Below are 15,007 nucleotides of genomic sequence, written 5' to 3' on the forward strand. Positions count from 1 at the left end.
TTGTTGTGAAATGTGTAGTGGTTGATGTACGCAGCTAGCCGTCTCATTAGCTGGAGAGCTAATATCTGCAGGGTGCTTCTACTCGGAAAGCACCGTTTTTGTTGTGTTGTTGTGTGGTAATGCCAATGGTTTGTTGACGTTAGCAGGAGAGAGGCAAGGTCTTCGCGGAAAATCCAGCCCAGGTCTTTCACATAGAAATCAGTCCACAGGGTCTTACAGACAGCAAAAAAAGTCGGGGAAAGTCTAATTTTTTTACGTTACATTATTACCCATTCACTCATTGGTAATGAAAACAATTAATACATGTAAATTGCTTCACAATCCTACATATAAAACCTTTAATGTTACCCAGAAAGCCTCTCAAGACAAGTGGTTGTTTTGACCCAGTTTCAGTGTTATTTTTTATTTTACTATTGTTTTTTTTTTACCCAAACTATCTACTTTTTACACGTCACACTTTGTTACTGATTGTTAACAACTTGTGTATCTTATGAATGTCATATGCACATTGTTTTGTACAAGAAACAAAACATTTGTGACAGTTTTTAGTGAAAGCTTGTTGTGTGTAACACTGGGTCAAGTTTGCACAGTTATTCTTGTTAGGACATTGCACTGACTCACTTCATTTTGTACAGCATAACCCTAACCCTAACAATAACCATAACCAATTCACACCTAACCTTAACCACACACACACACACACACACACACACACAATTTCCAGTAAAGACATTGTGGGAAGGAGCCAACAACCAAAGCTCATAGTTCATTATGGCTCCAACACATATACAAACACCCCCCCACACACACAGGTAGGGAGTAAAGGTGAAGGTACTCATTCTTTACAAGCTCCACTTTAAAGTTGACAGAGCACAAGGAGGAAAACAGCAAGTCTGAGGCAGGGTGAGTGTTAATATTAGGGCTGCAAATAATGATTACTGTCATTATTGTTCAATCTGCTGATTGTTTGTTGGATTAATTGTTTAGTTGATTAAACTGTCAGAAAAATGTGAAATCACAGGTTGATATCTTCAGACGTTGTGTCCTTTTTTCTTTCCCTGGTTTCTGCGTCCTCGCAGTGATGGTACGTGGCACGATGGTGCTGCCAAAATAGAGCAAAGTCATAATGAAGAATGACACAGATGTTTATCTGAAGTCTGTTTGTTGGATTTTATTACGACCCCCTAAAAACAGCTCGCCCACAGAAGGCATAACAAAGGTCAGGATTTCACAATGATTACACAAATTTATTAATAAAAAAACAACAAAAGCTGGTGAGCTGGCCAAAAAGAATAGAAAGAAGAGGAGACACCCAGACCAACCCACAAAGGGCCGTAGGATCTGGGCTCTCCTCTCTAACCTAAATCCACATAACAACTAAACCTAACAGAAATAAAGCCACAAAAATGGGACTACCAGACTCACTAACCAAACCAAGAAACTAAAAAAGGCAAAACTAAAACATAACAGAACAAACACAAGAACAAAGCTGCTGGTGCTCAGGCTGGAAAATGGAAAAGAGAGAGACCAAGCCACATTCCTTCCCTCTTTATAGGCTCTCCCCTCAATCATCCGATCAGGGCCACCTAGGAGAGAGCACAAACAAATGGTCAATAGAATATTGGGCTATACATATCCCATCCAGCAGGGGGAAAGTATGTAACAGATTTAAACCAGAGTCAAAGTTGATCTTTGTGATGGCTAGAAAACACACATGGTTGTATTTAAAGTTGTGTAAACTAATAAGAAGCCATTAACTTGAGAGAAAGGACTGAGTTTATTATACTGTGTATGTATGTGTGTCTCCAATGTTACTGTTTTACCTCTCAGACTCCAGAAGATGAATGATTTGGAGGAAGAGGATGATGGAGCAGAGTCTCTAATATCCAGCTGTCTTTCTATGAAGAGTGACCGGTCTAAAAGTTATTCCCTAAACTTCAGTAATGAATCTGGACCCTCAGATACAAAGTAAGAGACTATTGCTACTGTAAACTGACCCAAAGATGATTCAGTGTTGAAATGTCACTTAAAAACAAACACCACTGACAACCCACACTCTACTACAACCATCTCCACCCGCTATTAGTGAGTGTCTGAAGATCTTATGCAGAAAGTTTATCCATCTAAATATAAAGTGTCACCTGATGTATTTATCAAAGCTGTGCAGCTCATGAAAATGTCTGTAAACAATACAGTCAAACTACATGCATGACTGAAAGAGCATTGCAATCAGACTCTACAAACACGTCATGAGTTTACAGGAAATAAATGTTCAGGATGTGTGTCATATTCCTTCACAGTGTTTCCACATGTAGAAGTTCAAATCTCTTCACTCTCACATATGTTTTCAGCTGTAGATAGAAATAAAAATTTAAACTGAGATATGAACGCAATCAGCTGTTGTGATTAACTAGTGATAAGTAATGATGTATGTAAAACATTTGTTGTTTCCAGAGGTCAGCACCACAGACAGAGCGCAGAGTCTCTAATATCCAGCCAACTGTCTATGAAGAGTGACCAGTCTATATATGAATCTCTAAACTTCAGTAATGAACCTGGACCCTCAGACACAAAGTAAGAGACTGTGTCCACTGTAAACTGACTTGAAGATAATTCAGTCAGATAGGGTGATATTTACTAAGGATTTAGTAACAAGTCAAATTATGTCTGTCCTTGTTCACTAAAGGATTGGTTTTGTGCAGGTAAAATGAATAAAATTGAGTGTTTGGTCTCATGCAATACAGAATGTGTCTTAATGCATTCCTGTTCAAAGGCAGAAAATATGGGAGGAGGTAATGGAAATATATACAAACAGCCTGCTGGAGCTGATTTATCAATGCAGACTGACCACTGTAGCAGAGGAAACTCAGTCTGACATTTAACATTTGGGAAAAGTAAAATCTGTAAAACTGTTGTATCACACTCACACAGACGGAGAGTGATTATAGCAGAAACAGTTAGAGAGAGAAACAAAAATGAAAAGATGCATTATGAAGCTATTTACCAGAGTTCTCTGTTCAGCACCACAACCCAAGACAAAAGAGCAGCAGTCTGTTATTTTTCACAAGTGGACTTTTCTGTTTTGCTCAGTTGCTTCCTGCTTATTTTTCCTGACTTTTGATGGCTCAAAGAGGGTTGAAGGAGCCCTGTGGAGTTTTCTTGTTAACAAAGGTCATGTTTACATTGACTTACTTGTCAATTACTGGTCTTACAAAGGTGTTAAACCCATTTCCCTCCTCATGAAACATTTGCAAAGCCAACATTTGAACCTAGTATTCTGAATCCTGCATTGTTTACATCCATGTTTACAAGCTTACACTCTTCTTCTTCTTCTCTGCCTTTGCTGGTACATTGTTATTGTCTGTCTAATTACTTTTGAACCCTTGCAATTGTAGTTTATATTATTTTATTTCAAACTGAATATGCTGAAGCCCAGAGCCTAAAGAACAGAAAAACTGTCCAAATACTTACAGCCTGGACTATTTATGTAGGGAAAGACCTGCATGCAACTTGTGAGCTGTTGGTTGGCCACCACTAATGTCATGTGTCGTAAAGAATCTGTTCATGTCCACAGAGAGAGGAAGAGGAGGGGTGTGTCTGTGGAGGAGCAGCTGTCCCGCTGTTCTTTGTGTCAGGATGTCCGGAAGGATCCAGTCTCTACCAGCTGTGGACACTGGTTCTGCAGACAGTGCATCACCTCATACTGTGACCAGTCTGCTTTACCAGGAGACTCCTCCTGTCCCCAGTGTGGAGGAAAATCCAGAACAAGCTGTGGACTGCAGACAGACCGTCAGACCAGCACTGTACAATGTAAGACTGAAGATCTGTCTGCTGATGTCATCATCTCTGAAAACAGGACAGGAATCTACCTCCTCTATCCTACTGAAAATTAATGCAGTGAGACATATCTCTTTTGACTTTTTTTCTTCTCTTTCAGCAGATAGTGGTCTGCAGGAGGTTTTAAATGCACATAAGATCAATCTGAGGAGGAGATGTGAATGTGTGACTGAAGGAACTGATGAAGCAGGAAGTGAAACCCTCCTCAACAGGATCTACACTGAGCTCTACATCACAGAGGGACAGAGTGAAGACGTTAATACCCAACATGAGGTGAGGCAACTTGAAACAGCTTCCAGGATGAAGACCCTCCATGACGCTCCAATCAAGTGTCATGACATTTTTAAAGCCTTACCTGAACAACAGAAAGACATCAGAGTCGTTCTGACAAACGGTGTTGCTGGCGTTGGAAAAACCTTCTCAGTGCAGAAATTCACTCTGGACTGGGCAGAGGGCTTACAAAACCAAGATATCAGTCTGGTGATTCTGCTTTCATTCAGGGAGCTGAACTTGATCAAAGATGAGCAGTACAGTCTCCTCATGCTGATCTATGATTTCCATCCAACATTACAGAAGGTCTCGGCAGAGAAGCTTGCTATCTATAAAGTTTTGTTCATCTTTGATGGCCTGGATGAAAGCAGACTTTCACTGGATTTCAAGAACAATGAGGCTGTGTCTGATGTCACACAGAAATCATCAGTCAGTGTGCTGTTGACAAACCTCTTCAAGGGGAATCTGCTTGCCTCAGCTCTCGTCTGGATAACTTCTCGACCTTCAGCAGCCAATCAGATTCTTCCTGCATGTGTTGACAGGGTAACAGAAGTACGAGGCTTCACTGACGCCCAAAAGGAGGAGTATTTCAGGAGGAGATTCAGTGATGAAGAGCTGTGCAGCAGTATCATCTCACATATCAAGACATCCAGGAGCCTCCACATCATGTGTCACATCCCAGTCTTCTGCTGGATCATTGCTAGAGTACTGGAGCACATGTTGACTACAGACCAGAGAGGAGAGCTGCCCAAGACCCTGACCGACCTGTTCTCACACTTCTTGCTGGTTCAGACACAGAGGAAGAAGCACAAGTATGATGAGGGACATGAGACGAGTCCACAGGAGCTGACAGAGGCTGACAGGGAAGTTCTTCTGAAGCTGGGGAGGCTGGCTTTTGAACATCTGGAGAAAGGAAACATCATATTCTACCAAGAAGACCTGGAGCAGTGTGGTCTTGATGTCACAGAGGCCTCTGTGTTATCAGGATTTTGTACAGAGATCTTCAAAAGAGAGAGTGTGATCTTCCAAAAAACAGTCTACTGCTTTGTTCATCTGAGCGTTCGGGAGTTTCTGGCTGCAGTCTACATGTACCACTGTTACACCAACAGCAACACAGAGGTACTGGGGGACTTCCTGCGAAAAGACTACAAACACAGGGAATCAAAGCCGAAATCTTTCCTCAAGAAGATTTCAGCTAATTTCAGAAACAATCATAGCCATGATTCATCCCTGGATGACTTCCTGAGGAGAGCCATGGAGAAATCTCTCAAAAGTAAAAATGGCCACCTGGACCTGTTTGTTCGCTTCCTTCATGGCCTCTCTCTGGAGTCCAACCAGAGTCTCTTAGGAGGCCTGCTGGGACGGACAAAAAACAGTCCAAAAATCATCCAGAGAGCCATTAACAACCTGAAGAAGATGAAAAGTGAGGATATCTCTCCTGACAGAAGCATCAACATCTTCCACTGTCTAATGGAGATGAATGACCGCTCAGTACATCAGGAGATCCAAAAGTTCCTGAAGTCAGAGAACAGATCAGAGAAGGAACTTTCTGAGATCCATTGCTCAGCTCTGGCCTACATGCTGCAGATGTCAGAGGAGGTTCTGGATGAGTTGGACCTGAAGAAGTACAACACATCAGAGGAAGGACAACACAGACTGATCCCAGCTGTGAGGAACTGCAGAAAGGCTCTGTAAGTCCAGATGTGATTAGCATGATAAATCAGTGTAGATTAGCAGTTTAGTTCTTCAAATCTAAACAGTATAAAATTCTTATTATTGTTACATTAATGCTCTACTTTTTTATAGCCAAAACAATATGTTAGTTATATTTAGTCACAGATGTTTTTGAGCTGTTTCAAATGCTGTGAGTCAAAATAATGTTGATTTTTCAGTTGGTTGTGTTTATAGCTGTTAAGTTAATGAATACAGTTGTTCTATTTATTTCTAGTAATTATTGGATTTTACATTTTTTCTTCTATTTATCTTCCTTTGGGTGACGGGGGCATCATTCAAACCTGGTAAAACAAATGAAGAACTTTAGTTACTTAGTTACTTTATTCCGAGAGTACACCACCACGTCATCGAGGTATACATTACAACAGGACACGTCCCCCAGCACCAGGTGCATCATATGCTGAAAGGTGGCAGGCGCATTCCTCTTTCTCTGGAGAAAGCTGCATGCAATGAGCTGCATGATTCAGGAGTGAACCAGCTGTCAGCTGGATTGAAGTGTCCAAACTGTAGACTGGAGACTCTGAGGTCAATTCACTGACTGTAGCTTTGGTAATTTTTTTTCTATGTATTCAATTCAAATCCTTCACTGAAGTTTCACGTTTGGTTCTTTTCACTTTTTGTGATTTGCCTAAGAACAAATCTGTAGAATTTAATTTTTTTTCAAGAATTCAAAATCCACAGTCTGGTTCTATGTAAAAATTACTTCCCAAGTTTAAACTAATATGAGGCTTCAGAAGTCTGAAGCCTCATATTAGTTTAAATAAATATTGATATCAAGGAAGTATCTTTCTGTTTCTTCAGTGTTTCCTTGCTGAGCTGCAGTGGAGGGATTGTAACTAAAGATGGAATTTTTTACTAAATAGCCTGTAACTTTGAGTTAGACAAATCAAGTAGGTGTCTACCAGACTGTCAAAGCCTCATATTAGCTTCAGCTGAACTTATGAACTCATTTCCTACAGTGTAGCTGTGTTAAGAGAGTACTTTACAGTCAGTGTGGACAGGTGGAATGATTACTGCCACCAATAACATATTATAATTACACATACCTACTAAACTACCAAATACAGGAAGAAGGAGATCATGTCTGCATGATCATAGAGTATAAACATGTCTGATTTCATATACCAGTGTCTGTTTAAATTGATTACGTTTATTTGCTGAAGGGGAAATATTTCTTGATTATATTCTTTAATGTGTTTTAATGAATAATGTCTGATCATTGATATTGGTCTTTTGATTGATTGATCCACACACACACACACATACACAGAGGGACTCAGAGATCAATGCAGGTGTTTAAAGTATTTTTAATGAATTGGTGTTGACATGAATAGTTGTCTGAATGTTGTGGTGACATTTGGATGGTGTCTGAAGAAGGCTGACATTATGGTGAGCCACAATAACACAATGACAAAGTCACTCTACTCATTTTAGGGAAAAGCTAATTGATTAGGACATAGTAATGCTGAACTACACATTTAAAACTTGAACAAATCCGATTGAATAATAAATGGATTTTTATCTAAAATGTATTCTTTATTCAGATTGAGTCGCTGCAGGTTGTCAGAGGTCAGCTGTGTTTCTCAGGCCTCAGCTCTGAAGTCCAACCCCTCCCATCTGAGAGAGCTGCAGTTGAGTAACAACGAACTGCGGGATCCAGAAGTGGAGCTGCTGTGTGATCTTAAGGAAAGTCCACATTGTGGACTGGATACTCTGAGGTCAGTGGAGAGTTGGAGTCAGTCCGTGCTGGTTTCAACAGTATTGTATTAAACACAGTTAGTATCAAAGCAAAGATCTTATTTCCTGGTGAACCTCCAATCGTCTCTGTGGCTGCTTTTCTAATTGAAGCTGTGAGAGGAGAATGATGACAGGCTTCAGGATTGGACCTAAAGGCAGAGAGACAGTGGTCCTCATTCATCAAACCGTCGTACCATCAAATCTGATCTGAAAGTGTTTGTTCTCTCATTTCAACTCTAAAGAATTGATCAATCCATCTTAAGATCCGTCTGACTGAAGCCTACAAATCACTGGCTCTGATTTCACAGAACCATCATTATGTTTAGACCATGTGGTTTTTATACAAATCAGAACCTCTGCTGAAGTCCAGGAATCACAGCAGGTGTTTAGTTGAGAGCTCTGACTGATTGTTATGTGATGATTTAACAGCAGGAAAGATATTCAAATCCCACAGAGACTCTGTAGCTTTTAAACTTTTGTAACAGTTCACATGTATCAACAGTAAATCCATCAGTAAACTGGTGAGTGAATGTCTCTGTTTCTGCAGTAATGTGTTCATGACTCTCAGCAGTTTATTTCCTCTGTGTACTTCAGTGAAATCTGCAGAGTAAACAGACTTGATACCAAAAGCCGCTCCAGGTCTGTGAGCTTGGAGCTCAGTGTGTTCACTCCAACACACTAAACAGCTGTTCCACTTCTGGTCTGAACAGGACTGAAGTCCCTGCTGCTCTTCATTCTGGATGTGCTGCATGATTGACTGACAGCTGATGAAATGAATCTCACTAAACACTGATTTATGACCTCTGTTGTTTCTTCTCTCATCAGCTGGAGGGTGTTCTGATCTCTATAAGAGTGTGAGTGAACATCGAGGAGTGTGTTGAGAGAGGATCAGCTGTATCCTGATGATCCACCTGGACTAGAGTCTGGATCTGAATTTTGTCATCTTCACTTAAGTCTCTTAACTGACTACAAACTGAACCGTTATCTCTGGATTTTGTTGAAGTCAGCACTTTCTAAATTTGTTATACATGAGCTGTTTGATGCAGAAAAGAGGTGTTATAAGTTAGACTCTGACCCTGGGCCCATATTTATCAAGTCTCTCAGAATCGCACTGAGAGTTAACCAAGGACTAAAACTAATTGCAGAGGAGAATTTACTCTGACTGCCAGCATGAGAAGGATTACTCCTGGGAGAGAGTGAGACGTCACTGTTTTATGACAGTCAGAGCAGCAAAGTAGAAATAACGACGACGTGTTGTAGTTCTCTCACAGTCTGGGCTGGAAATATTAAACTGTTATAATTTGGTATATTACTTGCATAGGCAGGTAACCAGGCAGGTAACTTACCAAGGTTATGTAACAAAACTCTCTGTAAAGAAAGCCTGAGAAATAAATGTAGCCTATATGTTAATTAAGATAACAGGTAATTTGACTCAGCTGCATGAAATTATCTTGGTTCAGCAACATGGTTTCACAGATATTTAATATGTCATTTGCATTAGGCTGTAAGTAAACACTGGTAAGCCAAGCAGATGGCTTTAACAAAAAAGTATATAATTTAAACTTGTAGGTGAGATAATTTGATTCAAAACAAATGAATAATTAAATAAAGCCACGATTTGTATGAATGCAGCTTGTTTTTCTATAACTTCACACCAAGTGATGGGAAATGAATTAGTGCTGATTACCAGCATAGATAAATATGGTCTTTGCTGTTAGGCTTCTGGATCAACCTGTGTTTGGCCTCATACTCCATGTGCATGAGACAAAGGCCTATAGCAGCGTAACTAAGGGCTGGTCCAAAGGCGAGCTTGGTCGGCCTTAACTATAAGCTTTATAAAACAGGAAAGTTTTAAGCCTACTCTTAAATGCAGAGAGGGTGTCTGCTCCCTGGACCGAATCTGGACAATGGTTCCACAGGAGAGGAACCTGATAGCTGAAGGCTCTGCCTCCCATTCTACTTTTGGAGACTGTAGGAACCACAAGTAAGCCTGCATTCTAGGAGCGCAGTGTTCTAGTGGGGTAATGGGGTACTATAAACTCATTAAGATATGATGGTGCCTGACCATTAAGAGCTTTGTAGGTGAGGAGAAGGATTTTAAATTCAATTCTGGATTTTACTGGAAGCCAATGCAAAAAAGCTAAGATGGGAGAAATATGATCTCTTTTTATAGTTTTTGTCAGCATATGTGCAGCTGCACTCTGGACCAGCTGGAGTCTTTAGAGACTTGTTAGGGCAGCCTGATAATAATGAATTGCAATAATCCAGCCTAGAAGTAACAAATGCGTGGACTGTTTTTTCTGCATCTTTTTGAGAAAGGATGTGCCTGATTTTTGCAATATTACGTAAGTGAAAAAAGGCAGTACTTGAAATCTGTTTTATGTGGGAGTTAAAGGACATGTCCTGATCAAAAATAACATTCACAGGACTAGGGCCAGAATTTATCCAACTGCTGCAGAAATTTGATAAATATGTCCCCTGATGTGGAGACAAATAGAAAGAATTACAAAGGATTTACAAATATGTGAATTTCTTCGCATCGGTGAGATGTTAGTGATTAGTGAATTTTACCATAATTTGACGATGTGTGTCGATCGTAATGTGTTACTGGACCAGTTATTTTTTTGTCTGTAAATGTTTCTTTTACAGTATTTAAATCTCTCTGCAGAAGAAATCTCAATCTTACAGAGATTACTAGATTAAATGATTATAATTTTTAAAAAAGTTCTTTGAGATTCAACAAATGTAGCATCAAAATCCCTGATTTTAGTTCACTTTCTATCAGGTGTTTAAAATAGTAACATAAGACAAGCAGCAGATCATAATCATAATGAAACTAAAGGAGTTATTAGGTGAAATCATTTTGGATTTGGTCAATTTCAAGTTAATTTTCCAGTTAAACATAATCAGTTGCCTTCAAGACGTCAGACTTAATTCCTTCTTTCCTCTTTCAGTTTGGTTTAAAGGTGACTGATGGATTTAATTTAAATTTAATACTTAATTTTGATTTCAATTTGAGGGTTAATATTTAATACATACACAGACACACACACACACACATTAACACACTGGTTGAATACAGAGTGAGAGGAAGTTGTCTCATGTCTATTTTACCACTGAGTTTCATCATTTCTCTGAACAATAGTGATTTTATGTGAATCAGCAGTTGACTAATCGCAGGTACAGCATCATTATCTCATTTAAACACACACACACACACCTCTGCACCTTCTAACCTGCAGTAGTGACAGTGCAAGTTGAATCTGATTTGTGATTGGTTGTTTGCTTTGTGTCCGTTCTTCCCCTGCAGACCACTCGCAATTGGTGTTGGGGTCGTTACTCAAAAAATGTAATGCATTACACATTACTCGTTACTTTTTTAAAAAGTAATGCATTACTTTACTTAATTACTCCCTGTGAAAGGTAATTAACTACACTACTCATTACATTACTCTTTTGTATTACTCTGCAACAACGCCTGAGATGCATTGTCGTGTAATTGCCAGTTACCAATATAACGTTAAACCTTACATATGCCCACATATCAGAGCAAATCCCTATCTTAATAAGGAGGACATACAAAAGAAAAAGTTTTCCTGTCTGATGATGGTGGCCGTCCGTTCCCTGTTATTTGTATTTTGCTGAGTATGTTTCTGAAAGATGGAGATTCCACTGTAGAAACAGTCAGCATTTCCTCTATTATGTACGATGCTACAAGCCTATTCATCTCTGCTTTTGTTAACGTTACCTGTTGAAAATCAAGCTTTTGCTGCTTGGTTGGGGTCGGCATACACTCAGCTTGAGCATCACACTGGGTCCAGGAGTCTTTGGCTACTAGCTTTGTGTTAGCATGTTGCCTTTGCAGGTTCTGCTGTGTGATGTGTTCACAGCAGTGGATAGTTGTTCTGGCCAGGACACTCTTTGCACTTTACCGTCACATTCTTGTCCTTTCGTGTAACAAATTCGAAAAAACTCACCTTTATTAAGAATGTTTGACAACTTTCTACAAGTTATTTATTTATTCAACTTCTCTCAAACCTTCTTCACACTTCCATGTAGAAAATACTAAATCTCTCTTAATTTGTTTTCATGTTTTGCTGAAACACAGTCACATTTACAGAATTTGATCAGCCTTTGCAGCTCTACTGTCAACAAATCCCATGAAAAAATATACTTTCAGATTTCTCCGGTGTCTATGTAGCTCTGAACCCAAAGCTCATGTGTTCCTCCTGCAGATGTAAATCTTAAAAAATTATCTCACAAATATGTAGTTTCATTTTTAAGAAGTCTCAGTAATTTCCCAAAACAGCTGGGAACTGTGGTTTTTACCAGTTTTTACAACAGGAGGAAGTAGTGCTTTTGTTGGGGGCTATTCTCAGTGGCTAGTGAGTATTTCTGGCAGCAGGATGGTGTATGTGGGATTGAATCCATATAAACTACAGTGTGTGTGCTCATTGATGTGTTTTTCATAGTTTTTGAACAACAATGGAGCTCTTTGGAACACAGGAAAAAGTCAAATCAAGCTTGTGATACACTCACAACACTTGTTTTTAGCATCTATTCATTGGTAGTTTTGGTCTTTTCATGGGATTTGTTGACAATAAGAAATAAATACAGAACATTGTCAGACTTGACAGGACACACAAACCTTCTCTGACTGGTCAGTTTTATCCCAAACCATCACCATGGAAACACATTCCTCTGCTGTGTCGTCTCCCTCTGTATCCTCCGTCTCTTCATTTCTCTTTCTCATCAGATGGACTTTCTCTCAGGATAGCCTTGCTAAATAAAAGCCAAAGTTTCTGTCAGCTTTGATCAAAATAGTTTTTTCTCCAGAGGAGATAGTGATATTTCAATGGCTCAACTAGTACTGGAACTGGCTGGTATAATGTGCTCTTTTCTCTGTGTATGTGTATTTCAGAGGCCAGTTTCGCTGGCAATGCCTTGGTGTGTTTGATATGGAGTGTATTTTGTTTAATAAAGATCAAATAAAAGATGGTCTTCAAGCATTTTGTGTGGCTTTTGTTTATTTTTTGCAATGTTTGCTCAGATGGTTGGGGTCGGCATACACTCAGCTTGAGCATCACACTGGGTCCAGGAGGCTACTAGCTTTGTGTTAGCATGTTGCCTTTGCAGGTTCTGCTGTGTGATGTGTTCACAGCAGTGGATAGTTGTTCTGGCCTGGACACTCTTTGCACTTTACCGTCACATTCTTGTCCTTTCGTGTAACAAATTCGAAAAAACTCACCTTTATTAAGAATGTTTGACAACTTTCTACAAGTTATTTATTTATTCAACTTTTCAGTAATATTTTATGATCATTTTATCTCCTTTCATGATGGTCTAAATACTGTTTCAGATCTAAAATCTTATAATCTCTCAAACCTTCTTCACACTTCACATTTTGTGTGGCTTTTGTTTATTTTTTGCAATGTTTGCTCAGATGGTAACGCAGATAAAAACCACCGTTATTAGTATTTTAGAAGATTTTAATACTATTTTAGGTCCAATTCCTGTATTGAAGCATCAGAAGGAGCAATTCCGACAAATCATTCCCTCATATTTGTAATTTTTACTTCAAATTATGAATTGAAATTTCTAGTCTGTGTATGTAGGATACTTTTTACATTCCCTCAATTTAGTAATCTCTACTATTGAAGTAAATACTGTATTTCCAATCGGGACATACATAAAAACCACACAGAAATTATATTTATGATTATACTTATGTTAAACAAATGCAACAGTTAGAAATTTGACAGTCAAACTTTTATTAGGTCTTGTTATTGATCACAAACAGCAGACAATCAGAAAGCGGAAATTTGGTGCCAAACAAGAAGCATTCTTATTAATTGTTCCAACAGAAAATAAGAGCAGCCTACTAAGGAAAAAGTCTGTGTAGGATGTGTATCCATAGCTGAGGTGTTCAATAGAATAGTGGCAGCATTTCTTCTTGTTCTGCACCATTTTGCTATTTTGATGATATGATATGATTGTTGTTGTTTATTATAATGCTATCCAGTTGATCCAGACCTGCAGCGGTCAAATAAAATAAGCAGTTCCAAGGTCCACAGGGGTTTTGGATGGAGGGTTTGGGGTCCTCCCTCAAGAAAAATTTGATCTTATTTGACTAAAAATAATGCATTTTCACACAGTTTTGGACTATTATCATTACAATCTTTATTAAAAAACGCACTGTGTGCCATAAAAAATAATAATCACAAAACATTGTTAAAACAGGCTTATAGTGAATGGATTCAAACTGTGATTTTCTCATCCTCCAATAATCAGGCTGCAGCCAGCAGCCAGCTGTAGGGACGGTATGGTTAAAACTTTTCTTTATCTTATCCACAAACAATTTATTCATCCCGTTTTGCACATATCACAGTTATAAAACAGACTGCATTAATGCCATCTCAGCACTTTTTATTTTCTTGTTGGAATAAAAGGCACAAATCAGACTTTATGATCCAACTGATAAAGATTTATACTGTCTGTTAAAATTTCACTTTTGCTCCAGATCCTTTGTTCCAAAGTTCAGAGCTGCTGTTCTGTGATCAGATTTCCTTAAAGAACATGTCAAGTTAAAGATGAACACAGTTGAGACTGTGAATCAACAGACCTTAAAAAACTCCTGCTGTCAGTTACATGTTTGACCTTCTTCTGGTTGGTTTCCTGACTGAAGCTGCTGATTAATTTCACCTTCACCCATCAGCTTGATTCAGATTATTTTCAGCATCTAAAGGTAACGTAACCAACAGTTTTCATCTTGTTTGTTTCAGCAGGTGTTAAAATACTTAATGAAGTTTAGAAAGAATGCAGAACACAGACATCAGTCAGTATCTTCATCCTGTCCTCCTCCTCCTCATCCTCCTGCTGCTGGTTGAGAGGAGGGGATGTTTCAGCCAGTAGCTAAGTTTAGAGCAATTTAACAAATTTTAATACACGTTACAAACTAAGCTAAACACAAACACCGACAAACAGAGCAGAGGAGAGGACAGAGAAGCTAATGCAACCATAAATGACAGAAAAATGCAGTAGTAAACTCATCAGTTTCCCCGTGTGTCTGCACAGGAGGCGTTCAGGTACAGTGTTGAGCGTAGGTCACCCGCGTTCACGATTGAATTGTTTTACTCCCATTCAAGTAGCTGGAGGGCTAAATTGGAAGTAGCCGCCTCGGCCGGCGAAAGTCACTGGTGCGCTTGACCTATGGGCCGCACAGATGCGGAAGCAAAGCGGAAGAAGTTTTTTGGATTCATGACCATTGAGCAACTCTCATAGGAATGAACGGGGCCCCGCCTCCAACGCTGTATCCAGTTCTCTTTATACATGCCTGCCCTCCTCTCATTTCTCATTGTACATCCTCGATTCCTTCCCTTCCCTCCTCTCCTCGCGTCCTAGTCCCTCCCACCTGAGATGCGAGCGGAGG

The 15,007-nt window shown here is 39.3% G+C and overlaps 1 protein-coding gene and 1 long non-coding RNA gene across 5 annotated transcripts; one reads left to right on the forward strand and one right to left on the reverse strand.

Annotated features, from left to right (window-relative positions):
* The first annotated feature begins 459 nt into the window (after positions 1–459).
* LOC122999439 (protein NLRC3-like) lies at positions 460–9,472 on the forward strand. Of its 4 annotated transcripts, XM_044376372.1 has the most exons (6): positions 460–1,968; positions 2,455–2,574; positions 3,575–3,810; positions 3,938–5,798; positions 7,386–7,559; positions 8,404–9,472. In XM_044376372.1, exons 1-6 carry the CDS (start codon positions 1,796–1,798, stop codon positions 8,417–8,419), a joined length of 2,580 nt encoding a protein of 859 aa, XP_044232307.1. In that variant the 5' UTR covers positions 460–1,795; the 3' UTR covers positions 8,420–9,472. The 4 variants fall into 4 exon arrangements, with proteins under 4 accessions (XP_044232307.1, XP_044232305.1, XP_044232306.1 ...); XM_044376370.1 differs by lacking the exon at positions 8,404–9,472 and having other exon boundaries at positions 7,386–7,718; XM_044376371.1 differs by lacking the exon at positions 8,404–9,472 and having other exon boundaries at positions 3,941–5,798; positions 7,386–7,718.
* A 2,390-nt stretch (positions 9,473–11,862) lies between these two features.
* On the reverse strand, positions 11,863–14,946 carry LOC122999520. Its single transcript, XR_006407765.1, has 2 exons — positions 14,201–14,946; positions 11,863–12,360 (listed from the first exon to the last, which is right to left on the reverse strand). It is a non-coding gene; the product is annotated as an uncharacterized LOC122999520 (long non-coding RNA).
* Between the last annotated feature and the right edge of the window lie 61 nt (positions 14,947–15,007).

The sequence above is a fragment of the Thunnus albacares genome, chromosome 16 (assembly GCF_914725855.1).
Source record: "Thunnus albacares chromosome 16, fThuAlb1.1, whole genome shotgun sequence".
Lineage (NCBI taxonomy): Eukaryota > Metazoa > Chordata > Actinopteri > Scombriformes > Scombridae > Thunnus > Thunnus albacares.